Source organism: Anguilla rostrata, chromosome 11 (genome assembly GCF_018555375.3).
Source record: "Anguilla rostrata isolate EN2019 chromosome 11, ASM1855537v3, whole genome shotgun sequence".
Taxonomy (NCBI): Eukaryota; Metazoa; Chordata; class Actinopteri; order Anguilliformes; family Anguillidae; genus Anguilla; species Anguilla rostrata.
In genome coordinates, this window is record NC_057943.1 from 31476800 (window position 1) to 31503931 (window position 27132).

At 43.5% G+C, this 27132-nt stretch overlaps 1 protein-coding gene and 1 long non-coding RNA gene across 5 annotated transcripts; one reads left to right on the plus strand and one right to left on the minus strand.

Annotated features, from left to right (window-relative positions):
• LOC135234607 (uncharacterized) lies at positions 1-24326 on the plus strand. 3 transcript variants are annotated; one of them, XR_010324147.1, is made up of 4 exons: positions 1-308; positions 2042-2119; positions 6374-6504; positions 8603-11322. It is a non-coding gene; the product is annotated as an uncharacterized LOC135234607 (long non-coding RNA). The 3 variants fall into 3 exon arrangements; XR_010324149.1 differs by lacking the exons at positions 1-308; positions 8603-11322 and adding an exon at positions 24197-24326 and having other exon boundaries at positions 2039-2119; XR_010324148.1 differs by lacking the exons at positions 1-308; positions 8603-11322 and adding an exon at positions 24182-24291 and having other exon boundaries at positions 2039-2119.
• LOC135234606 (stathmin-3-like) lies at positions 487-24396 on the minus strand. Of its 2 annotated transcripts, none has more exons than XM_064299384.1 (5): positions 24262-24396; positions 6279-6374; positions 5177-5355; positions 1922-2113; positions 487-1444 (listed from the first exon to the last, which is right to left on the minus strand). In XM_064299384.1, the coding sequence occupies exons 1-5, from the start codon at positions 24278-24280 to the stop codon at positions 1385-1387; spliced, it is 546 nt and encodes a 181-aa protein (XP_064155454.1). In that variant the 5' UTR covers positions 24281-24396; the 3' UTR covers positions 487-1384. The 2 variants fall into 2 exon arrangements, with proteins under 2 accessions (XP_064155454.1, XP_064155453.1); XM_064299383.1 differs by having other exon boundaries at positions 5177-5427.
• Positions 24397-27132: the final 2736 nt, after the last annotated feature.

Here is a 27132-nt window from a genome sequence, read left to right on the forward strand (position 1 = left end):
CAAGTTTGCCTCCTGTGTTCGGTTCATGTTTGCGTGAAAAGCTTGTCTGAACCATGTCTGAGTATGAACAAGAAAGTTTCAGTCGGCGGCAATTAAACAGCGCTGCGCTTTGCAGCTGGCGAGGAAGCATTCTGCACCCATCTACACCAATCGAATTCCAGAATTCCAACGCCCTGGTTCTTACTCTAGTCTAGCATATTAACTAACTAGTAAACTTGCCTTCGTTGCTGTGAAGACCGGAAACCTGCACTGCATTACAGGGTGTGTCGGAGCGTGTGGCCTCCCAGGGCGAGACACACATTCTAATGGTGAGAATAACCCCCGTCATTGCAGCCTAAACGATGTTGTGCTTCCAAAAGCGTGTGGAACAGTAGAACTCAGCAGCCTGTGAATGAAACGCTGTCTAAAAGACGTGAGACGCAGCGGAGCGGAAAAGCGATGACTGGGTGAATGAGCTGGCAGCGGAGAGGAGTCGTAGGCTTTAGCTTTCAAACAGTAATCCATACATTTATTAAAAGGTATTTACAGGGGTCACGTTAACGAGCTTCGAGTCATTGTTCAACTTCAAGCAAACACTCTTGTACAGATTCACATCTTGCAGGTTTTTTTTTTTTTTTTTTGCTCCTACGTTATACTACCTTTACTGCAGTAATAAGACAAATAAAAACTGGCCCACGCGCACGAATACATACGATCAGTTAATTATTGGAACAGACAGCTACGGTTATATTAAATGGCATGGCTTAACAATGGAACTTGAAAGCTTGTGTAAATGGAATAGTTATCGTCTGTGTGGTTGTGCTTCAGTCTACAATAAGTGGCGAATAAGAACTTCTGTGAATACTTCTTCATTCTAAATCTTGCCTTCATGTTTTGGCTTAAAGATTTGGCCACTAATCACAATTGATCTTAGCCTGACAATAACGTTCTGGCAATTTTCTTTTGATGAAACGCTTTGAAAAAGCCCTAAAGCATGTCTTTCCCATAAAAACAGTACTGACAAGTGTACACTTGCATATCAATATACGGTCCACCACACGGTTTGATTAACGTAGGAGTAATAGTTTATACATTTGAAGCATTGTGTTGTGTTTTAAGATCCAGTAAGCAAAGCAATGGAAACCTAAGGTTGAAAAATTCTGACATTATCAGAGTACAGAGAACCTTAAGAGAGTTCAGATCAGTATAGTGAATGGCGAATGACAGTTGGTGCGATAATCTACCTGGAAAACTCTACAGCATGACAAATGAGCCTAGTGGATGCAGAATGACATATGTATGACCTTGGATACGGAAAGTTTAAAAAAAGTTACATTTTTTTTTCTTTTTTAGCCAAAACTCTTCAGACACAGGTATCTCTCTGGGAAAATTGTAGAAAATGTCTTCAGCCGGAAAGATCTGCTTGCAGCTCCTTATTCCTGCGGACTTCAGCGGCATGTCTCTCCTGTTGGGGGGGTGGGGGGGGGGCGGCGGAGATGTATCAGGTTAAAGTTTCCTACTGGGAAATTCTGATAGCACCAATTAACTTATCAGTAGTTACTGTCTCTTGGTGTAGGCTTCATGAAACCAACAATAATAATTGTTAAAAAATGGATCCAGTCATTAGAACTGCTAAGAATTAGAACCATTCATTATAATTGCTGGGAACCCAGCACAGCCCTAACAGAAATGGCATTTACTGCAATATGTTGCAGTTAAAATATACCATTGAGATATTGAAACCCATAATAGATACAAAAAAGCACACTGCTGTGCATTAATTTATCACTATATTTTGCACAAGTCCACATATTTACACATCTGTGTGTATAAATGTATGCTGCTGTGTTCTGTTTTTCGTAAGGGGAAGACAAGCAAGGAGGGGTGGGATGGGACAGGTTAGGGTGGGGCGAGGTGGGATGGGGCGGGGCAGGGGCCTTGCCTTATCGCGCAGCCGCTGCTTGAGAGCGTTAAGGTGGGCCTCGCGGTTCTCCTTGCTGGTCTCCATCTTGTAGTTAAGCTTCTCTTCTGCCATCTTGCTGAAGTTGTTGTTCTCTTCCAGTGCCTTGTGCAGCACCTCCCTCTCGTGCTCCCTCTTCTCAGACAGCTGCTTCAAGATCTGGGCCTCCTGGAACTGCAGGTACACACACAAATGCACACGCACACACACACACACACACAAACATTTATCCACAAGGGTTTTTCTTAGCCTGTGGGACAGTGAGTCTTTGCTATGCTCTATTTTCCTCCATACTTTTTTTTATTATGATGATATCAATAATAATAATAATAATAATAATAAATATAGCTGCAAGCAGCGATACATGGGGCCCAGGCACACCGCCATTATTAAGCCTATTGTACTCTCGTGTATTTACAAATGTCATTGTGTTGATCTGAGATGTCAACACTGGTTATCCTTGAAAGTTTGGTTAAACATGCTGTCATCATTTTATGTCATTATCTTCATTGCATAGGGATATGTTAAATCCTTTGGGATTTATCGCCATTTTTGACACAAGTCAGGAGCGAATGCAAGTTGATTAGCTGACTGCCACTAAGTGTTTTGATGCAAGACTTTTTGTTTTACTTCAGCGCCTCCTATTGGTTGATTTTCAGGACATTTTGCTGGCTGCTATGAGATTGGAGGTAGAACTTTTGGGAGCCAGTACATTTGTACCAAAAAAAAGTGGTACTGGGATTTATTAGCTTCTTAGTAAAAATCTATGCCCACTTGCAGATTAATTCATTGTGAACACGCTTTTAAGCACAGCAACTTTATTTATATAATTTTTAAAGATATTTGCAAGAACATACTATAATTCAAGTTTCAAACCATCCAGGAGAAAGGTCTATTATGTGTTTTTTATTTATTTATTCAAAATAGTGGTAAATCCATAATCCTGGACTAATGGGTCCTTGAGGCAAATTTATTCTGCATGTAAAGCGGGATCTTGCGTCATTAGTTACTGGTCCCTGTGTCTAACAGACCAGGACTTATTGTTTAATTTGTGGAAATTCAGTTAACTGTTATAGCACACCCACAGGGCCGGTCGGCACCAATTTTGATGAGTAGTGGTTCGGAGGTACCATCTATCAGTGAGCCTGTTTGCATATGAATCAATGATGTGTAAGTCAGAGAAGTGACATGTTAACCAACAAAATTCAAAATGGCCACTCATTCAAGATGGCCGTGACCAAATCATACATAGACAAATTCATACTGATGAGATTGGTCAGAGTGGAAGGTTTAAAATGTCTACGTAAAAAAACTGATTTTTAGTAAAAAAATTAATTTTGAATTAATTCAAACTGAACTGGGCCAATTCTGCATTTTTCCCTGGATGGAGTTATAAATCAACCCATCAAGTGTCATCTCTTTATGTCAGACCTTTTGTTATTTATTAGCTTTGTTGTAAAAAGCCACACCCATATGCAAATTCATTGGATTCCTGTGCGCACATTAGGTGTAGCAGCTTCATTTATATGATTCTTAAAGATATTTTGATATTCGTAGATACTACACGCCATGTTCCATGCAAATAGGTCGGGCATTTTTGGTGTTAGTGTTTTTTTCATTTATTCACAATGGCGGAAAATGTACCCATCACAACTTTTCATAGAAAAGTTGTTCTTTGTCATGAGAGGCATTGATTGGTTTCACGTCTCTAGGGCGAACAGGGCAGCAGCCATGCCCTTTCAGATTTCATATTTTCAGCTGACTGCTATAGCACCAGAAAGTATCTAAGCAGCGTGAAAATCGCTCCTTCTGTAATGTCCGCAATCTTTGACCCTTGTGCAAAGTTTTGTAAAAAGTGCTGTTATGCTAGTCAGAAATGAGATATAATTGCTAATATAATAGAGTGCCAGCAGCATTGCTGCATGGCCCCTAATAATAACAACTTACAGTACAAATACAATAGGATTCCAGCACCTTTGCTGCTTGGCCCCCTAATAATAATAATAATAATAGTAATAATAATAATAATAATAATAATAATAATAATCTATCTCTCCATCATTGTCTCTATAGGTTAAGTGACAGCCTCATTTCTCCCAATAATTTCTAATGAGATTTCCTTGTTTGTTCTGCCTAATCCAATCCACTCTGGTGAGCATTATTAATTCCCTCTCAATTTCAAAAGTAATTGTTATGTGAGAATTTTTTTTTTTTTTTTTTTGAATGGTGCAGCAATGAAAGTGAATGGTTTAGAATAATAGAAGATAATAAAAGATAAATGCTTCATTCCTGGAATGGTACCTGCATTCTTATGGCAGGGCTGTCACCCCCCACCCCTCCCCCCCAACACCCTCTAACACGGGTGGTAATATGCTCCTGATTTTTATATTCAGAGCGGAAGGGGGAGGTGTGTGAGAGAACTGGGGTAATTGGTCTTCAATCTGTTCAATACCATGAAAATGTGCACTTAGCACATGCCATGAAATGATGCTTTTCATCATAATTCCCTGAACATCAAATAAGGGGTGCTGGAGTTTGGAGGGGGTGGAGGGTGGGGTGGGGGCTCTCTGTGATTATCATCAGATTCTGAAATTATTCCTTTTTTTTGCAATACCCTCATTCATATGTATGAGTGGTAGCATCTGAATATCTTAGAAATGAAAGCAGAGGGTCTGTTCTTCCCGTTCTCATTGTTCCCCCACACAGAATTCATGAAACGCTGTAAGCTGTCTAAATGGACTCTCCTTTCCTGCCTTTCATTTCTTCTTTTTTCTCTCCTCCTCTTATCTCTCCGTTTGCAATCCATCAGTAGGATGGGTCTATTGCTGCTGCCTGTGATGAGTCAGAAGCCATCTGGTCTGTGAGGAAAGCAGAACGGTGTCGATGTCGAGGGACTTTCACCATTCGCAGGGTTGTAGGGTTCAGGCAGACCACCACACAGCTAAAATGTACTCTGACGGAGTACATTTTACACTGGTAGTGTACATTTTGCAGCGGTAGCGTACATTTTATAATAGTAATGTACATTTTATTATGCTTGAGCGTTAAATGTGTAGGCTTGACCAGGATTGCTTCAGTCAATACTCAGCTCTATAAATGAGTAGAGCTTAAGCTGTGTGACTGGTGTACGGTTAGGGGTATCCGCCATGCAAGTAAACAGTGTCTGGCCTGTTGTGTCTCATGGTGTCGCCACTCCAGCGCTTTCACCCCCCCCCCCTCCTCCCCGCCCCCGCTTACCCTCCTGCGGTCCTCCGCAGCCTCCAGCCTCTTCTGGAGCTCGTACAGGGACATGTCCTTCTTCTTGGGGGGCGAGGTCAGCGGCAGGGGGCGATCGGGGGACAGGTCGGCGGGGGCTTTGAGGATCACCTCGAAGGACTGTCCCGAGAGGCGCTTGTTAATGGGCTTCACTTCCATGTCTGTTGAGGAGGACGAAGTCGTGGGGGTGGGGAGGGGTGAGACAAAAATAGAGATGGCACCCTCCCTTACACCTAGAGCAGTAAGGTTAGCCACTCAGACATGTATCACCGTACTTGGTCTCGTGCGGCAGTGTGGTGTGATGGTCAAGGGGTTGCAGGTTCAAATCCCCAGGTGAGATACTGCTGGTGTATCCTTGAGAAAGGCAGTGTGACTTTACCTGAATTGCTTCCATATATATCCAGCTATGTGAAGGGATAGTGATGCTGTGTGATTCGCTCGCGATAGAAACATCTGCCTCAGCAAATAAAAGCCCTTTAGTGTGATCTTTGTTACATTTTTTGGACACTAAGTTTGTGGTCTTATTGGACTGTTGTGTTGAAATGGTGGAACAGCTGTACCCCTATCCAGACCTTGACATGGTACCCTTTATTCTTCCAAGGTAATTATGGCTCTCCAGGTTAAGTAATGTAATTTTATTTGAATGGCCTCCATTTTAATTTCCTTCCCATTTCATCCTGTTAACACAGTGATAATCAATTCTGTTACCATCTCCATTTAAAGAATTAAATTTGATAACTACAACTATGTGTGGCGATTTTCATTAGCACAGAAAGCACAACCATTAGGCCTCTTTGTGTCATATTAAAGCAAACACATCTGTGATCTGCTTTTCTGTACCTCTGTGTATGGGAGGCAGTCAGGTTAATGGAATTATTAAATGTTGATGAGTAAAAATTTAAAAGGAGATGTGATTTTATCCTTAAATAAATATGGCAGTTGTCATGCCTTAAACGCAAATGCAAATGTAAATTGCAACAGCCGTAGCCGCATAAACTGGGTCAATTCGGTCACTCAGAGTGAAAGGCGTTTTGCACTTAGATTGAACCCCAGCCCCACGTGTCCGAGGGGGTGCAGTACTGACCTCCGTACTGGTAGGTGCTGTTGGGATGGGGCTGCGCTGTGAAGCAGGAGCAGATCAGAGACAGCACAGACATCTCCTTCATCTTCTCCTTGTAGGCTGAAAGAGAGAAGGCAGGCCGTGAGGATGAGGAAGGGCTCGTAGACGCTCGTCCCGTGAGTCACACAGCCCGACAGGCTCGCTGGAGCTCGGAATGTTGCGAGGGAACACACCAACAGCCTGGAAAACAGTGTGTACCAGCCAAAACGCCCTTTATTTAAAGCACTGTTCGGCCAATGTGTAGGCTTTGTAAATGTCACACACCAGTTTTCTTTTTGTCACTTATGTAGCATTGTGTTTCTTAATACAGCTTCCCTATTTTAGTGCCTGCTGCTTCTATTTTAATTCTGTCCCTTCACTCACCTACGTACCATTTCAAAGTTAACTCTACGGAAGGAAGCAAGTACAGATCAGAATACAGGCTATATTTAAAAAAAAATACATTACGTTAAACAATGAAACCATCAAGTAAATACAGCAGCACAGTGGTGACTACATGTATTATATTTACTAATGAATTCATGGTATGTAAATGAAGTCAATTGTTCCAGCACCTTATTGAATCCATGCCGTGAAGAATTCAAGCTGTTCTAGAGACAAAAGCTAACGCGTGCGGAGAACTATTTGTAAATGCAACAGATTATGAACTGATTGTCATTGTATTCATTAATATGTGATAGAAATAACATTGTAAGATAACATTAGCAAAACAGCCTAGTAGTACTTGTGTGCATAAAATAGAAGGCACTTTCTTAATAAGGTGATGCTTCGATGGAAACGTTGCTCCACCCACTACCGATGCACCCCAACAGGTACTGATGTGCCAACGCCTCCGGCCCCGGCACAGATTCTCTCTGAAACAGTGCGTCGCACCCTAATGCGCTATCAGTATTATTTCTGTGGTACAAGCACCGTGCAACTGGGTCATAAAAATGAACTAACTGTCCCAGACCTCTTGTCCCATCTGTGGGAGTAGTCTCCATCCATTTTGTGCGTTTAGGGAGTTAACGTCCAAATATGCCTGCCGCAGTTTGAAGATTAGCCTCTAACGATTATGTTACCTTCGGCCACATAATTGAAGCTGAGCCGCTCGGTACCTGAGAGTAATGGACACAGATTAAATTAACCGTGAGATTAATGTGATAAAAATTCACTTGCGTGTAGAAGATGTCCTTGAATGTGGGAGACACAGTCACAAATGTGCGTGAGGTGAAATGAAATGCAAAGACAGGATTTTATTTGGCTTTAGCGTTTGAACTGAAGAGAGAAAACCGACTCTTTCAGCTTGAGTCAGCTGAAACCTTGTTTCATATTGTATTTAAATACTAGATAACGACAAGTCCATAATAAGAACTCAAATTCATCCATAATTTTTTATTGTTTTATGATGTATTAAATTCAGTATCAAGTGACTGTACCAGCATAAAGTTTTTTTCATTATATAATTTTTGTCACTGAACCAAATACTGATGTTAGGAAAAACAAAAAAAGACATTATCGCTCCTTATGTGTTACCGTCCATGTTTGCCGAAAAAAAGGCGTAAAGATTAACCTTGTAGATAATGTGGAATGAAACTGACCTTTTAAATCCAATTCTCGGTTCTAAATCTATCTGCCCAAATGGAATCACCTTTTGAGGTCTCCTAATTGGTGAAGAAATCATTGGGCTCCAGCATCTTAGAATAAGTTCCTCATATATATTAATGCTAGCTTTTGTCCTGACCTTTGTAATGTGTCCCATTGTGATGAATCATTTGTAATGTGAAGTGCAAAGTTTAAAATGGAATTCTCCAAGGACTAGACACATTGGAGAAAACCCATTTTACTCAACATCCCCGAAAGAAGATCATTATTGTTTTTGTAAGTGCTATTGTGTGTTCTGAAAAACGAACACTTCAGCTAGCGCTTCAAAACATTTAAAATATGAATGAATATGAACATATAAATCTGTTTTATGTCTGTATATTCAAAATAGCCGATTGGCTGTGGAGAGAACTAATTACGGTCAGGGAAGTCTCCAGTCTTGCGTTAAAAAAAAAATCATTTTATCAGGCAGACGCACACGCGCGAGGCCGTTATCATTTTGCACGCCATGGGACCGTTTTGTACGCTGGAGGTGTCAATCCTACACAAAGGAAACATAAAATGGCGGAGAGCAGATAACGTCAGCCGTTAACGGCACGTGTTTGCCAGCCGTCTGTCGGGAAGAGCGGCTGACGCGTTTCCCGGAGCGTGTGAGATACGGATCCTTCCCTCTGTTATTTAATTTTTTTTTTTTTTTACTACAGGTGATAAAATACAAGCTGTTTGGACATGACTTGAGCAGGGCCTGCTCGTGAACCCCTTGGACCCCGAATGGAGCTCTGACGGGCCTCTCACTCCACGTGTCACAGTGAATGATCATTATACCAGACTGCGGCTGGTTAGCTGAGGTCAGGACTGGGCAGCGGTGCGGTGTGTCTAGACCTGGGTATTTATAAATAAAAGCCTTTTGGCCAGTGCTGATAAGAATTTAGCCTCTCCGCAATACCTCACCCTCCTGACGAAAAGCAATATCCGTCTGCTTGGTCTCATGGCCTTTAAAACTGTCAATATGATAATTAAAGCGAGAAGATTAAGGAGGTGAGAAGGTGGGGACGACGGGCAGATCTGAAGAATTTCATTAAAGGTAATTTAGATAAACCAGATGTGTGGAACAGCAGCAAGGTCACCCACTGAGTAAAAGGCCTTATGCCCCAGAAGTGCTAGATAGCACCACAGACTGGAAGAACCAGTGGTACTGAATTGGATTTGCAATTGCAGATGTTGCATCCAGAAGGAAGGGAACCAGAACGGAACCCTGCAGTACGTAGGACCGTAACCGACGGTGACCCGTTTTCACGAAACCGCGTCATTCCTCCGATCGAGCTTCAGAACTCGGCGAGCGCACGTATGTGCAAACGTCGCAGGGCAAACGTTCGATATTTCATCCCGTCGGTTCCCGTTTGATCTCCCCGTGGCGTTTTGTCATTTCCTGTGAGGGGGGGGATCGATGGCGACGAGGGGCAGAGGGCGCGGAGCGGAAATTAGCGCTGCGACCTCGAGGACCTCAGTTTGCAACGCCACGAGGGCCTTATCTTTGGGCGAACCTTCCGAGACGCATCGGCACATTTTTTTCTCGCCTAGCCAACATTTGTCTGGTTGGGTGACCCGCCACGGCCGCAGGAAGCCGTCTTTCATCCTTACGTTCCTTCGCCAAAGCCAAACCTGCGGCGAATGACCGCGGCGAGTACAGCGGCAATGTGTGATGTGCGCTTCCCATACCTACCGCTCCTGTGCTATGAGCACAGTGGAGCAGGCTGCTTCAGTATGGGAATGTGGGCTGTATTTTACACAATAGGCAAACCATGGTTAAAACACCAAAATATCAGTGCTGAGGAAGTGAAGGTCACGGGCCAGTTGTTTATTTTCTACCGGCCTCTTTAATATCCTGGCTCTGCCACACCGGGTCCACCCTCTGTGTCCCTGTTCCACAGCCTTTCAGTGCTCTTGCAATATTAATTACTACAGCCTGTTGAGGTGGATTGATTCTGTGTTGTTCACATACGAGTGGAAAGGACTTGCTAAGTAGCTGTTGTTTGGGGGAATGGCGAACAATGAGGCCAGGCTGTGGCTGGCTGTCCATTGAAACCTCTCAATTGTCTTCTTGGCCACCAACCCCGCTGTTGAAATGTCAGAGAGAAAAAACCTATTGATTAATTGATGCGCTCTGAGAAATATTGGCTTTCAGTTTGTTCAGGCCTGGGGATACTTGAATTCTCAGTGTCTAAATGATTTCAAATCCAGTAACCCTTTCTAAAGAATACCCATCCCCAAATTTTATCTAACAGGCCTGAAAGAAAAAAGAAAACAAAACCTGGAAGAAACACCATTTTGATTTCATAGCCACACTCACAGTCACTGGACAATGGATCAGTCTGCATGTGAAACAAAACATGCCTCCAATTACACCACTAAAGATCACTTGTCCTTTACAACTGCGCCCGTAATCATAGAACTAAAGGTCAGTCAACCTTTACCACAACTGCTCTCAGAAAATGGACTACTTTAATCAGGCGTAGACTCATGAATACGTGACAGGAACTCACTCTTTTCTGGCCATGCTAAGGTTTAGTGGACATGCAGGTGCTGTGCTTTTATTTAACACGCATATTATGTTAAATTTCCCATATTATTGAGAAATGAAAACAGTCAAATGTCCCCCATGCAGTAATACGCACAACTATTACCTTTAGAATTCCTATAGGTCGCAGCGTAGTTAGTAGCACTACAGCCCAACCTGCACGATCTTTCATTAAGCCTTTTAAAATGGCTGATCCCCTTTATCCCTTCATTCCAATTCTGGAAGCGAGTGAGGCAGATGAAAAGAAACAACCTATTTCAAATCTTAATGAGAGGTGAAAATGAAAGCCTTTTGATCGTTACCCTCCGTGAACACCAGAGCGCTTTAATGACCAATTTCATCCACAAATGGCTTGGGACTGACCTGCCAGGGCACCGCCCCTCCCCCCCCCCCTTCGACCTGTAAATGTGGACATTTTTACTCTCTCTTTCTGTCTCAGGTAAGTGAAAATTCACGAGGCATGATGTGCCTGAAACATAGGCCGACTGCTGTCGCACACCACATAAATAACCCTGAAAGTCACAATGCCAGTCCTGGAGCATATTAACCCACTTTAAATAGCATTTGAGATACCAGTGGTAGGAGCTGCAGGACAAAGTTAAGCACTTTCCCTGCCATTCTGAAGTATAGTGCATTTTTATCATCCTGCTGTGTTGCCCTATAACTTGTCTTAGTCTAAAGCATTCAGGACGCTATTGTATAGCCTTCATAAATGCCAGGGTTTTTTTTTTTTCTAGAATGGATCAACAGTAAGTCATGAGACCAAATGCAGAGCGGTGATTACTGGGAAATTTGTATTTTTTAAACCTTATTTATTTTCTTTCATGCACAGTTTGGCCACAATTTTTTTAAATCTTCAACAGAATTATACAAAAGCAATGTGATTCTGTCTCTATTTGAAATGAAAATGAAAATAACAGGTGATGAAGTAAAGGATAACATCATACTGTATACAGATTCTGCCGCTGTTGTAATTGCCTGTTTTCAGCATTTTAAATAAGATTATATGCCCTTGTCCCGTTCTTTATAAAACCCCCTGTGGTGATTAACATTTAAATGAAATTACTGGGTGATTTAAGTGCAAAGGAAGAAGAGGATAAGGGTAATGCCTATCTGGTGTTTCACCCAAGACGTTCTTTTGCGGGAGTTGAAAACTTTTTTTCAAAAATTGAGTTTGAATGAATCTCATCAGACAAATTTGTTTGAATTTTCTTCTGTCTGAATTAAAATAAAGAATATTAACATTTTACATATAAAAGTGCTGGACATGTTCAAGGTGATTATAAAATTTCCACCAGTAAGATACGTTAAACTGCTCAGTTATGTTGGTATGAACTAATACACATAGGCATCTGTCATGAGTATTAATTGTTTAACTCGATTATGTCTACATTTTTGTTTTATGTTATTATACCAAACATTTATTATACCAAAAAGAGAGATTGCATCAACGACCACATTAATCGTCCCACTCAGTCGATCCATAATCTATTCCAGTACTGTAGCTATCATTTTAACTATGGTCAATTAAAATGAAAAGAGTGTTCAAGTTGCATTAATTGTCATTCTTCTCATTAAAGATGGGTGTAAGAAGAAGAACATTATACAATACCTCAGGTACCACAATGCAATATTAGAACATCCATAGACAATTAAATATAGAAATAAATACAGGAATTAAAATAGTTGGGAAAGCCCTAAAATTAGCAGTCAGCCCTGCGCTGGGCTGCGCCATACGCATTCGAAGTTGTTTGAGCGGGCGGGTGGCGTGGGCATAATCAGATGGACCGGAAAACTGAGCTGCACCAAAAATGGAGCCTGCTTCCCGAGCTTGACTGACACACCCCCAGCAGCGACTCTCCTCCCACTTCGGAGCATGGTGAGTGAGGAAATCACCAAACGGCTCAGGCTCTTCAAAAAAATCCATGGCTAAAATGCTGTTTCGCCAGCGTGACGGCTCGCTACACACCACGAGCCGGCTGGAAAATTGAGCCCGTCGAATCAAACACAGAAGGTCTCAGCGAATTCCATTAAGAACCGTGGGTTCAGAGAGCGGCTGGCTGCTTCGTCCTGTCGAGGCAACGTGACAGCGCCAGGTATTGGATATGTGTTTAGATCTTCAAACCGACTGTCAAAGCAAAGCATCAGATTTCTTGCGTTTGTTCGGCCTCTCTGTGATCAGTTTCTCAGCTCTCGTCCAGAAATGGCACCACAGTCGCTGCCGTGCACGGGGTTTGCTTTTGGCCCTTAGCAAAGATTACAGTCGACCGCCGCACCCTCTTTCCTGGTTCCAAGAACATCGCAGATGTCTCTGGCTTTTGATGCCAGCCTCTTTACTCAAAGGCAATAGATCACATGGCGGTTTGCTATCAGAGCTTCCAAACACAGCCGTGCCGATTTTTACACAGTCGTAGCCGTCGGCTCGAATCTGACCTGCATTTCTTTTTAGAGATAGAGAATACCGCCACTTCTCAAGTCACAAAGCAAACAGCTTCTGTTCTGGCTGTCATTTCCATATTCATTGTAGCCTAACAAAATATATCATATAGAATGTGTAATTCTCACAGCAATCAATGGCGCTGATGAGGCATAACATGTATTTTAAATTTATCAGTGAAATATCTATTTTTCCATTTTAGGGATTAGTCACACAGCCACACTGTTGTATAGATATTTCCCGTTATAGAAAAATAACTTTTTCTATCACAAATGAGATCTCGGTATATTTAAAATACAAAGCATACACATGACATTGACAAATAGTTTTAATTTGGTAGCAGTTACAGACTGCTGTTTGAAATATTCATAAATAAGTATATTCATGAGTTTCATAAAGATACATAATTTCTACTGTTCTAGTCTTTAATGTGCACTGTACATAAGGAACACCTATCTGTTATTTTTTATGCCGTTCCACTCCTGATGCTTTATACTTCCCCAGGCTACCTCAAATTAGATATTGTAATAACCAAGGAAATTCCCCTATATTCTCTAGCAGAGAGTATTATTGCATATAAAAAATTTAAATAATTGTATATTTACTGAGGCAAATACATATTTAGCCTTCATGACTAATAAAAATGAATTATTGGTACGGTCGGGTAAAAGGCTGGTTTGTTCTGATTTATGAGGACAGATTTGATATGTTTCTGTAAGTGAGGGGTAGATAGCTTCTTCAGGCATCGTGTGTCTCATCTTCGTTATAAAGCCTGAACGCCAGTAAATCCTCAGGATAGGTCTCAATTTACCGCGAGTCAGCTTTTCTGCCGTGGAGAGGTGTCTTGGAATTGGATGGATGTGTGCTGGAAATGATAGATGTGCATACATTTGACCAGTGCAGACCACAGGCACAGGTGGCTGGAGAATGTTCCAGAAGGATCTTAAAGGGGGGTGGGCACACCTCTCAACAAAATCAAAACCTATCTTCCTCCTTCCCTTTTAAATGCTGGACTTCACTAAGGCCGTGTGATGTACACATTTCTGTTTTTCATAGCTTGGCTGGACTATGACGGCAGGTTAAATCTATTTTTCAGAACAGCCACATTCTAAATTATTAAACCTCCCCCTCCTCCTCCCCCATCCCCAAATCCAACCCCGCGCCACGCTCCCCTTAAGGCTTGTTAATTATTGAAAGGCTCTTATTCGGGAAAAGTACCTCCGGGGTCTGGCGCTCTTCCAGACTAAAAAAGACGAAGGAAGTGTGGATGGAGGAAGATGCAGAGCTGCATCTGTTTGTTGTGCAGCCAGCAGGATTGCATCCAGGTGTGCACGGAATTCTAGATCAATGGTTTAAAAATCCAGACGTCAGGGTGTGTCTCGTAGCGTAGCCTGCAGAGCGCTGTCCGAACGCTCGTAGCGCGCTGCGATGTCGGCTGCTCAAATCTAGCCGCGCGACCTTTGTTGCGTGGTTCTCCTACTTTCTTGCCCCCCCCCCATCCCCCATTCTTCCTGTCTCGTGTACATTGTCCTGTCTAATTGAGCTGACAAAGCCCTAAACCAAATATTTTTTAAATAATTCAATTGTTTCTGCAATATACATCGGAAGCGTGTGGGCGACTTTCATTATAAATGTTTTCTAGTTAAGGTCTGGACTGTGTAGATGGTCTTGATTCAGTATTTTCCTGTAACATAATTTTCCTGTAGCATTGTGTACTCTTACACTCCCAGGTGTCTCACACACAGAATTACAGTCAGAAAGGGCCGTTTGGGTGGCAATGCAGCGTTAGAATGTACACTGTTCCCCAACACACTACCCTGTTTAGACAAAGAGTACAGGGGGTTGCAGACACAAATATGGTGCAAATAAGTCAGAAAAGGGAGATATCACAATTTGCTGCTGAAACCATAGTGAGTCAGTCATTCTCCCCCCACTAAGCAAGGTTCCAAACAGTGATGCATTAAAATGCCTTTTAGTCTCATTGGACGTGAGAGGGCCCCTGAAGCAAATTTAATGTCTCTGGTCCCTGGATCCTCATACCATTCAGAGAATGAATCTGTCTGGTTTATTGTCAGAGTGTACAGAGACTCTTCTGCATTGCAGCTGTGGGTGGAGGCCAATCAGTACAGTCACTGTCTGCGGTGCTTATTCCCAGCTGCTGTTTGTGGTTCTGATTCCAGCAAAGCTGCTATCTATGGTGCTGATTCCTGCAAAGCTGCTATCTATGGTGCTGATTCCAGCAAAGCTGCTGTCTATGGTGCTGATTCCAGCAAAACTTCTGTCTATGGTTCTGATTCCGGCAAAGCTGCTATCTATGGGGCTTATTCCAGCAAAGCTGCTGTCTGTGGTGCTGATTCCAGCAAAGCTGCTGTCTATGGTGCTGATTCCCGAAAAAATGCTGTCTATGGTTCTGATTCCGGCAACGCTGCTATCTATCGTGCTGATTCCAGCACACCTGCTGCCAGCGATGCTGATTCCAGCACAGCTGCTGTCTGCAATGCTGATTCTACTTCTGCTGTCTATATTCTGACTGTAGCACTGATTCTTGTGGAAGGTAACTACTTTGTTTTGCAATGTACCGACTGCATGCAGACACACAAACACATACACACATGAAATGCACACACACTATATTCCACACTTTAGCAAGTCATGTACAGACATTCTAATCAGTGTCTTATACTGTATATGCACAGCGTTTAATAATGTAATTATACAACTGACAGATTGGAAAATTACCCCAGTCTAGTATGACATAATGCACTATTATAACCTTGGACATTTTTAAATGAAGCGTATCTGAAAACATTCTTGGCTCAATCACACTCACTTCTGTTCACTACATGTGTCTAGCATCATAAATATTTAATTACAATAAGTGACAAATTGCCAAAAACTGGAAATAGCTCCTTCACTAACCTTGTGGTATGGGATATAGAAGACAGGTGGATGATTTGGAAGAATAAACAAATTTGATGAGTTTGCTCTTTGGTATGGGAGTGAATAATTCTAGTCGTTATGTGTGTCTAGGAGGCAGTTCTATGTTGTCAATAAAGCTGTCGCTGACTGCTGTGAAATAAAATATCTTGTCTCTAATTACTATTATTTAACCGCTAAAGAAAGAGAATAAATAATTACAGCTACCAGAAGCTGGAATTTGAGGATTAGTTGTTGAATGATTATTAGGTAGTTCAGCGACTGTTTTGAATATAAAGCAGGTATTATTTTTATTTTCTTGTATAAGCTTTGAAAAGTAAGAATACCTAGCACTGAAGATAACATGCTTTTAAGCACCAAGTCTCTCTTTCCTGGCCAGGCGTACTACCTGCAGTTCAGTGCAATGCGACTTGCATTCCAGTTGCCAGGACTTCTGTTTAAGAGCCCGCATGTGGTCAGTATACCAACGGGGAGGCCTCGTCTAAAAACCTTTTAATGGTGCAACTACATCAAGGGTGTTACGTAGGACAGCAGCCAACCCCTCTGCCAGATCATCAGTAGACAAGGGGCTAGCTGAATCAAAATAGAGTATTGTTAGAGTCTAAGAATTCCTCACTACTTCAGGATGCGAGCTTCCATTTCAGTCTATGTAATATACATTTATTACACACAAAAACTGGGAGGCAAATGCAGCACAGCAAAACACGTCTCAATTCAAGTCGTGAATGCAGGCAGGTGTCCTGGAGAGCCGTAGTCCTGGACGGCCACATTGTCTGCAGGTTTAACTCCAGTCCTGGAGGGCTGCAGTATCTGCAGGTTTAACTCCAGTCCTGGAGGGCCACAGTATCTGCAGGTTTAACTCCAGTTCTGGAGGACTGCAGTGTCTGCAGGTTTAACTCCAGTCCTGGAGGACTGCAGTGTCAGCAGGTTTAACTCCAGTCCTGGAGGGCCACAGTATCTGTAGGTTTAACTCCAGTTCTGGAGGACTGCAGTGTCTGCAGGTTTAACTCCAGTCCTGGAGGGCCGCAGTGTCTGCAGGTTTAACTCCAGTCCTGGAGGACTGCAGTGTCTGCAGGTTTAACTCCAGTCCTGGAGGACTGCAGTGTCTGCAGGTTTAACTCCAGTCCTGGTGGGCCACAGTATCTGCAGGTTTAACTCCAGTTCTGGAGGACTGCAGTGTCTGCCCCAAGTATTTTGTTTCCTTTCAGTCAACAGCCCGTTCGGGCCTTGGAAACTAGGTGTTTGGACTCTAGCATATAAGTGGATATAATTAAGCGTGTAAGTACTAAAACACACCAAATAATAGCAGACACTTTATTTTTATCAACAAAGATAGTCTTAGCATAAAGTCATTTCAATAGTTTTGTAGTTTTTATAGTCAAAATGATTATTTTATTGATTCATTCTGTCTTCTGAAATAGATTTGGATACAGAAAGCATTAACCAAGCATGATTTCACAAATCTGTTTTATTTTGATAATGTTAAACCCCATAAAATGTTGCAGCCCAATGAAATATTATGGATTCTCCATATTCCCTCTGAAAGCACGAGTTTATCACTGTCGGCGTAAAATCTCCACAGGAGAAAGTGGTACAGATCTCCCTCGGTGGTTTACTGCCCTGTACATCTGCTTACAAAACACAGGAGATCTCCAGAACGCACACGGGACTAAACGCTGCAGGAACATCTGTCCCAGAAATGACTCTTCCCCATAAAAACGTAAAGACCGGAACCACAGACAGCAGTTTTGATTCATTAACTCTCTCTCTGCTCTGTTCCTGGTTCCTAAGCAGTAATGCCGCATGATATATGAGTGGGTCTCTTCTCTATTAGATTTGTCTCTCTCGAGTACTGTAGATGGAGTTGCTGACTGAGATCTACCACTGCAGTGGTCTGTTCACGCAGATGCACTGATCTGAATTCAGCAGCTGGCAGTGTGTTTCCATGCTAATCTTAGATATACAATATTTTTTCCCCTCCATTTTAGATATTTAGCAGCCTGTCTTACCCGGAGGAACTTACACTGATTATATTTTTACCGCATCTGCAGCCTCTAACACTTATCTACAGGGCTCTTCAATAATCCAAAATATCATATTTCAAATTAGATCTACCTTCTTTTAGTGACTCACTCACCGAACAGACATGAGTCCTTGTGATAACAATTTGATGTCAGTCCAACATGATTGAATCATTTGCATACCATTCTGGGTGTATAGCACAAAGTACTTGCAAACAGAGAAAAGGGCTGTTTATGTCTTATCTCCACCAGAAGGCCTTCCATACAGTTTTTAACATGTCTCATCGTGGCTTTTATATCTCAAATGATAATTTTGAAAGGATATTTGCTTATTTATTTGTCAGATGCTTTTTTCCAGAGTGTCTTAAAGGCATATAGGGCATGATACATTAAATATATTAGTTATTATACAAACTTATTATTATACAAAAGAATAATGATACAGTGAGTGTTGCAGATGGGTATAAATTACCATCCAAAATGCATAACAATTACCCTTGAGTGGCATAATTCCACCTTTTTAGAACATAAAGCCTACGAGTGTTGTTCAATAACAGTAACATTATCTTTGGTCAATGTGCATTACAGTAGTGTGTGTGAGAGAGGGGGGGGGAGGGAGGGAGGGAGATATATAAATAGAGAGATGATATAATAAATATTGAGCCATGTTACACATGATCAGAATTCATGTAAGGATTGAGAGATCAGTATTTAAGGATTTGTTAATTTAATCTCGAGCTATGGATGTCAATATCCTAGCTAGAGTGGATTATCTTTAAAGTCTATGAAGCAGATTTTGCTGTTAGCCCCCTCAACCCAGGGCTATTAGCCTTCTGAAGCCGACATATCGTTCTGTGGTAACCCATATGTTGTTTTGCAATATCTCAGTATATTTAATTTCAATATATTACAATATATTCTATTTATCTAAGGGAGGGAACCAATATCGCAAGATGTGCCACCTCATTTTAGATGTTTGCAATCAGCCAGCTTTGTTTTTTTATTTATGCTCAGGCTAATAAAATTGTCAAGTTATTGAAGCTGAGAAATCAAGCAACAACAGCACAGCTGGCTGTTTTTCATCAACACCTGTTCCACCTGCACAACTGTAAATATGAAAACAAGACATCATCGCTCAGCTCTAACAGAACCCTGCCTGATTGCGCCTTGATTTTAATCCGCCGAGCTATATTAGGTCCACATCAAATTATCCCCAAACAGAAGCTAATGATGTAAACTAATTTGCGATTTTTAACAGTAAATGAGGACCTCCGCGTGTCGTTACCGTTAAAAAGCCGACCTTAGTTTTCCTCCCCACGCTGAGTTCTCCCGGCCTGAGTCATTCCCTGTCACCGCAGTACTGTCACCGCATTCTGTTAGCGGTCAATAGCGGCCACTGAGCAGAAACGAGCAGGAAGTGCTTCTTACAGCACCTCACCATTTTGATGAGGTCATACATGGAAATGATGGACCTCCAAAATTTTGAGAGATGTTGACGTACCACATAAAAACATGATTAATTAAACAATTAAGCCAGAACATATTTTAGTCGGTTCTCCTCTGTTTCCCTTCAACACAAAAATCCTGTTCACACATTTTAACACTATTTCACATGGGTTTTTATGGAAGGCCACATTAAAATAGGGCATAAAACAATTGAAGGCAATTCATGATTTCTGTAATTATGCACTACATCAGGGCTGCCCGACCCTGTTTCTGAAGATCTATCATCCTCCAGGTTTTTATTTTCAACTCTAATTTGGCGCTCTTGATTCTACTAAATGCAACCTCATCAGCTGTCGAATGTGCTTTGTTAGGGCTGGAGTGGAAATGTCCAGGACGGTGGGTCTCTAGGAACGGGACTGGACATCTACACAAACTACTGCATCTGACTGGAGCTGCTCAGCGACCAGCCGCCCATAGACAATAGTTTGAAAGCGATGGCGGAGAGGGGAAAAAAAGGAGAGATCTTTCTCGTAATGGTTGAGTCACACCCAGAGACCGCGAGTACCGACGCAGTGACGTCACCCTGGCCCAGTTCCGTCTCCGTTCCCAGGCTTCTCGGCCGAAACGTTTGCCTGGGAGTGTATTAATCTTCCTCGGGCGAGCACGGAATCAGCTGACGGAACTCGCGGGGGACCGTCCGCTGGATTCAGAGGCGGACTCTTCCTCAGCGGGGAGGTTTGGGGGGGAGGAGGGAGGAGGTGCAGTGTTATTTCTTACCACTATCTCCTACCTCATACTCCGCTATCTCTGGGGCAACTGTCGGCATCGCGGCAAATGAACAAAAACCCCAATAACAAGGCCTTAGAGGAGTAATCCAATTTTCCTCTGCTCTCCCTGCAGTTCTTCCTCTACCCCTCTGAAATTCCCCTGACTCCCCCCCCCACCCCACCCCACCCCACACATCCCTCTCTCCTCCCCTCCCTCTTCCAACTCACTCCTTCCAACTAATTGTGTTTCCTCTGCAGAACTGGGTCATATTTCCCACACACACACACACGCATACGCTCACACACACACACGCATTTGTGCACACTCACACACACACACGCACGCAAGCACGCCCGCACTCATGCGCACATGTATTTACAATTTTCTTTCTCTCTCTCCCTGTTCCTCTGTTTCTCTCCTTCCCTATGTTATCTCCTCTCCCTTCTCTCTCTCTCTCCATCTCTCCCTGTGCAGCCACTCTTTTCATCTCTTCTCCCTCTTATGTTCTTCTGTCTCTCCTCCTCTCCTGCTATCTCTCCATCTCCCTCCATTGCCACCCCCCCCCTTCTCCCCCCTCTCTCTCTCTCAGGCCCAAGAGGAACTGTTTAATGCTGCCATTATTTCATCATCCCTTCACTCTCTCTCTCCATCTCTCTATCCCCCCACCCCTCCCCCCTCCTCTCTCTCCACTCCCACAGGTTTTGCTTTTCGCTCATTTCTCCCCTCCTCTCCCTCTGTTTTTTTTTCTTCTCCATCCCTGGCTCTAGCTGCAGACAGTCGCTTTCCCTGCACAGACATCCTCCTCTCTTTTATGTGCTGATGTGTCAGCGGAGCGCCTTGGCTTTTTCACAGAGGGGGAAACGAGTGCACCTCAGGGGCCTGGGGGGGGGGGGTGGCAAGGGGGGGCTGTCACCGTTAGCAACGCAGTCTTCCACTGCTGTCAGTATGGCAATTTCATGAACATTCCTGGAAAGTTGGGGGTAAATGTTCCCAGCATGCAAATGTCCCCTGATGTTATATTTCAATTACGAGGATTTCTTTTTTTTTTTTGGCTCAGAACTTGCTTGGAACAATTTATTCAGTTCCGAGACTGAGAACAAACAGGGCAATCTAACCAGAACATTCCCTGAGGTTCTTGAAGTGTTTTGTCTTAGCCGTGGTTGAGCAAGGGCGTGGTTCCAGTTGCCCAGGTAACACCAGGGGCAGTTAAGAGTAGCTTGATTGGGTGGACTATTATCTGGGTACCACCTTGCAAAGAGATGCATGGCTATAAGCTCCCCAGTGGGGTCAAAGGTCAGGCCAGCCCCCCAACAGCACGGCTTTGCCTTTGTGACCCTCACCCTCGGAAAGCAGCGCCGGAAGGTCAATGGAAGGTTAATGATATGCTGACATCCGCTGAGCTGCTTTCACCCTCAGACACCAGGTCAATCAATACAGCCAAATACATCCTCTCTTCTTCAAGGCTAAAAGCAACTGACTGTGCTTCAGTTGGATTTTCTGAGCAATTGTCTGTTCGTCTGGAAAGAATGTCTGTTTCTCCTTTTTGTGAGTTCAGACCGCCTTGTCTTTTGTGCAAGTGACAGTTGCCGATGCGTATGATTTTTAAAATCATAACACGCAGAATAATGTTGGCAGAATCATTGTTTAAAAGCGATGGAAGAATGCATATTCTGTTATTTTTCTTTTTGTTTGGTTTTTTACTCCCCTCCTCGATGTCATTGTGGTTCTTAGAGGAACAGCACTGGGCGTGGCCCAGATCTATTGTGTTTAAGTCATGTTTCTCTGTGCTTCTGGCAACACAAATATCCCAGAATGCTTTTCACCATGATTCATTTAGTGCACATAGTCTATCTGGTGCCAACTGACACTCAAATATCATAGAAATGCATTTCATGTTTCATATTTGGGGTACACCTTCTTTCTGTGAGAGACAGAATGCTAGAATGTGTTCAAGCACACCTCTGCCTGGTGCTTCCAGAGAAATAAAGATCCCACAATGCACTGCTCAATCCTGACTCATCCGTGAAACCCTGGGGTGCGTGTCTGTGTGTGTGTGTGTGTGCATGCATGCGTGTGTCAGAACAGTAAATTTCACTCCCACACAATGAGTTTTTTTTTTTTTCGCACCCAGTCTGACGGATCCTCGGATAACGGCAATCCTCCTGTTGCTTTGAGTTTGGAAGCCTGCCCTTCACACCCCTTTAAATATACCTCCTCTGTTCCCTTCATTTTTATCTTTCCTTGCTTTTGTCTTCGTACGCTTATTTCTTCTTCTATTCAGTAGTTATCGTAAATTCACATACTTCAATGTGTTTAAAATATTACCATTAGAATGTTACGGTCGAATATGTGACAATTAAATAAATGTCAAAATCATATAATGCCATTTAATTAATATATTACAAAATATATTTTAAAGTTACATACAATTGTGCTATGCACAACTGCCATATACAGCTTTGTAAAAAAAGGGAAAATAGATACAAATGTGATAAAATATATACCTTTTATCTTTTTATGTTTATTATTTATTTTTATTATTTTACATTTTTATTATGTTTCCATTTCTCCCATTTCATTTCTACCTCTCATTAATTTAGTCATTGTATGTGCCTTTCTCCATCTCCCTAACCTGTCCTGGTGCTGTGGGTGCGGGTGTGGACCCAGCTGCCTGCTGTCTGGCTGAGTGGGTGGGGTCGCTGGGCCTGTCTGTGTTGCCAGTGCCTGCCAGTGATTTTTCATCAGGCTAATTAAAGGAGACCCGCCTGGCAGACTGCACTGGAGTGTGGACCATCTGAGCACCGCTCTCTCTCTCTCTCTCTCTCTCTCTCTCTCTCTCTCTCTCTCTCTCTCTCTCTCTCTCTCTCTCTCTCTCTCTCTCCCCTCCTCTCTCTCTCTCTCTCTCTCTCTCTCTCTCTCTCCCTCTCTCTCTCTCTCCTCTCTCTCTCTCTCTCTCTCCCTCCCTCTCTCTCTGTCTCTCTTTTCTCTGTTTTAACGGCTATATTACAAGAATTACAGAACTGAGAAGGGAGGCTTTTGTATTAATATATTTCATATATATACATATACACATATATATGTTTTTCCACCCCCTCCCATCCCAGCACACACCCCTCCCTCCACCCCACCATCACACAACTCATTCACACACACCCAACTCAGACTAATATATACAATACAAGACAGGCAGTTATATCTCTCATTCTCCTCTCTACATCATGCTTTTTCTTATATTTCACTTTTTCCCCATTTCTCTCTTTTTTTGTATCTCTCAAACACACACACACACGCACGCACGCACACAGCAGCGAGCAGCAGGGCTCACGGCTGAACACGACCAATCCCCCTGAGCCATCACGTCATCGCCTCGCCGCGTAACTTCCAGAACCGTTTCAAGGAATCCTGCGCGCGGTCCCTCCGCAAAGCCGTATCCCGCGCGCGCTGCTTCCCAAGTCCAAAACCAACCCCGCCGCCGCCGCCACCGCCTCCTCCTTAACGACCGCCGCATCGGCAGCGTCCGCGTGAGAAACGCCCGCGTTCGCGGCTTTGAGTCCGCTCGACCGAGCCGGGATCTTACTGGCGCGGCCGTTTTTAACAGGAGAGAGCGGCAGCCATATCGAAGCTGACGTTTTTACGCCGCGTTCCACCTTGACTGCATTACCTCAGCGTCCGCAAGCGTCTGGCTGCGCTCCGTCACAGCACCTCGGGCAGGGAAAATTAACCCTTCCATGTCATGCGAGGGTAATTTCCAGTGGCTAGCTCCCTGTCACAAATAAATAATCTGCTTATATGTATGCTTTATTATACAGTATCATTATAAAGAGCAGACTAAATATTGCTCTCAAGATGGCTGCATATTAAATATGAAAGAACAGATTTGCGAAAAGGCTGGCATAGTCAAATTTGTCAAATGTCCTTTAGGGACACACAAGCATAAAGATATCAAAACTGTTTTGTGTATCATGCAAATATGCACATAATGTAATTGTAATAACTGAAATCAGAGAATTATGATCATATCATAATCTCAACCTGCAGCCAGAAACTGAATGTCATATAACTTGTGCATAACTGTAATTGCCTGCCGGACTTTCAGATTTTTCACCCTCAGAGCCTGCGCAGATTTCCAGCCTCGGCAGAAAATGGAGAAAATCCGTCTCTCATTCAGAGTCCTACCTGATACGGTGTTCGCCATGGCGACCGGCGGCTCGGAGCGGAGCGGAGCTGATGGGGGGAGAATCGCGGAGCGGGAGGAGCGGACGGGGCCGGCGGCTGGGTGCGTCTCCGCGTCTCTGCGGTGCCTGAGAGGTGGGAAACAATGAGGAGCCGGAGAGAGAGAGCGTTCCTTCGGCTCGGCGACGATTCTGCGCGCTAACCTGCCACAGACGGGGAGGGGAGGAGGGGGGAGGGGCTGGGCCGGCTGGGAGGGGGGGGGGGTGTTGGGGGGGAGGGGGGGGGCAGGGAGCCGAGCAGCGAACACACAGGCACACGGACCCGCCCACACACACCCAGCCCCCCTCCCCCCGCTCCGCATATTAATCGACAGATCACAGCCCTCCCTGTTACCTCCTTAACATCGCACAATGCGGCCAAGCTCTCTTAAGAGTGCATGCTTTTACTAAGGGCTGAGTGCTCTGAAGGGTGGGGGGTTGATGGCCTGTTGGTGGTCTGGGGGGGATGGGGGGGGGGCAGGGGGGACCACGCCCGTTTCTGTCATCCTCCAGGAGGCGGCTGCTCTTTAAATAGGGGGCACCGGGTCTACCCGCCGAACCGCCGCGCCTGCGTTTCTCACGCCTCACGCCGAAGACGGCAGATATTTCCCTGCGCTTGGCGTCGGGGTTAATTAGATTTAACGACCTGCCGCGTGCTGTCCCCAAGGGTGCGAGCAGAGCACGGCTCTCCAATTATAAAGGGCAGGAAGAGGCTAGTGTGTGCTGCTGCTGTCGCGGCGGGTGGCCTGGGAAAAGAGGACTAGGACTGCAGGGAGTTCAGAACTTTTTAAAACCCTTTCTGCTGTCAGGAGCCAAGGAGGTGACTGACAGCAGTGAGGCGGAGTGGGCTTGTTAGAAGAGAGGAGAAAGGAATGTGGGTTTGTTAGAAGAGGGGAGAAAGGGATGTGAGTTTGATGGAAGACAGGAGAAATAGATGTGAGTTTAATGGAAGAGAGGGGAAAGGGATGTGAGTTTGATGGAAGAGAGGAGAAACGGATGTGAGTTTGTCAGAAGAGAGGAGGAAGGGATGAGGTTTTTACATCTCTCCTGTCACACAGTGCTTCACTGCCCAGGCCAACCAAAAACACGGACTTACGGGGGGAAGAAAGAACTATTTCAGGTGCAGCATTCATCAACACACATGTACAATAGATTTTGGAGCCAGGCAGTGTAGTTATCAGCCGGTATAAATCAGTTGGTATAATTATCAGGCAGTATAGTTATCAGGCGATGTAGTTATCAGGCAGTGGTTATCAGGTGATGTAGTTATCCAGCAGTTATCAGGTGATATAGTTGTCAGACAGTATAGTTATGAGGTGGTATAATTATCAGGCAGTATAGTTATCAGGCGACGTAGTTATCAGGCAGTGGTTATCAGGTGATGTAGTTATCCAGCAGTTATCAGGTGATATAGTTATCAGACAGTATAGTTATGAGGTGGTATAATGATCAGGCAGTATAGTTATCAGGCCATGTAGTACAGTTATCATGTAGCATATTTATGGTCGGCTGTGGCGAGAGTTTCCTGACCGAGCTTGCTCTGCACATTTCATGCACAATGCTCATGTAACTGGCGTGCTAAATTGCTGAATCATCTGCAGTCAATCACAGTCGCGCGTAGCATGTAAGGTCACTGCAAACAGCCATTTCTAACACTCTTACGAAGTAAAAGAACTGCAGAACTGAGAGCTCTTCTTACTCATTTCCTGCTAAGGATTATAATATATCCCAGCCATCACACAAAAAATCCACCCAGTTGATATTCTTCCTTGCATTCCTGAAAGATGTGCAGGGAATCATAAATTTCCAGAAATTTCCGATTTCCTGCACATCTTTCATCTCAAGCCACAGCAGCCATATTTTTAACCTGCCTGGCAACTGTATCCAAAATGGCCACCCGCAAACTGAGGATGTGGTCTTGTGGACCATTGTGGTTTGTGAACTATGCCTGTATCGCACTGACATTTGGTGTTAGGCCTGGAAGCTTTCATACGTATATCGAGGGAAACCTAGAAAGCGTTCTCAGTAAATTTGCGAGGAACTGTGATGCAGACTGTTATAAAAAACCAAATCAATACACATTTCAGAATCTTCCCAAGTGAACTCGCCAACATGATGATAGAGTCAGATTTCCTTACAGGCGGAGATGCAGCGACTGCAGTAAGACCTGTAGGTAACTGGACACCTATGGCACAAAGCTCACAACAGAAACACAGGCACCGTCATCAGAACTCTAACAACTAGGCTGATGGAGAAGCAGGAATCAAATCTCTGTCAGCTGATTGGCCCTTTCTCTCTAAGCCAGCCTTGATAAAAAATTATTTCATCTGACTACATGCAGGTTTTAATATAATGCCTTCTTGTCCGGTGTCCTGCAAAGAACAATAAGAATGTTGTTGCGAGATTTGAGAGCTACTCACTTCTGACGAGGAAAAAATATAATCCAAATTGTAGAGGAAATAATCCGTTCTGAATTTAGAAGGACCGCAGTGGTAAGCACTCATTATTACGTGGAGTATGGAGAGAATTCACAATACATCAGTATAGAGCTTTCTCTGAAGCCCAGCAGCAAGCAGTCTGATATATATATATATATATTCTGTATTACATCAAAAGTATATACTTAACACATTCTACATTGTTACAGCTATGTACATGTTCTTCTTGTTCCCTCTGAGTCAGCTCTTAAGCAAAACATCTTCATCTTATCGTTGAAGATCAGACACAAACACACAAATGTAATTACTTAAAAATGATCTCTTAAGTGTACTCACTCTTCCACACTGCTCCTGACATTGCATTCTGCTATTTAATTAGTATGGCCCTGACAGTCTCC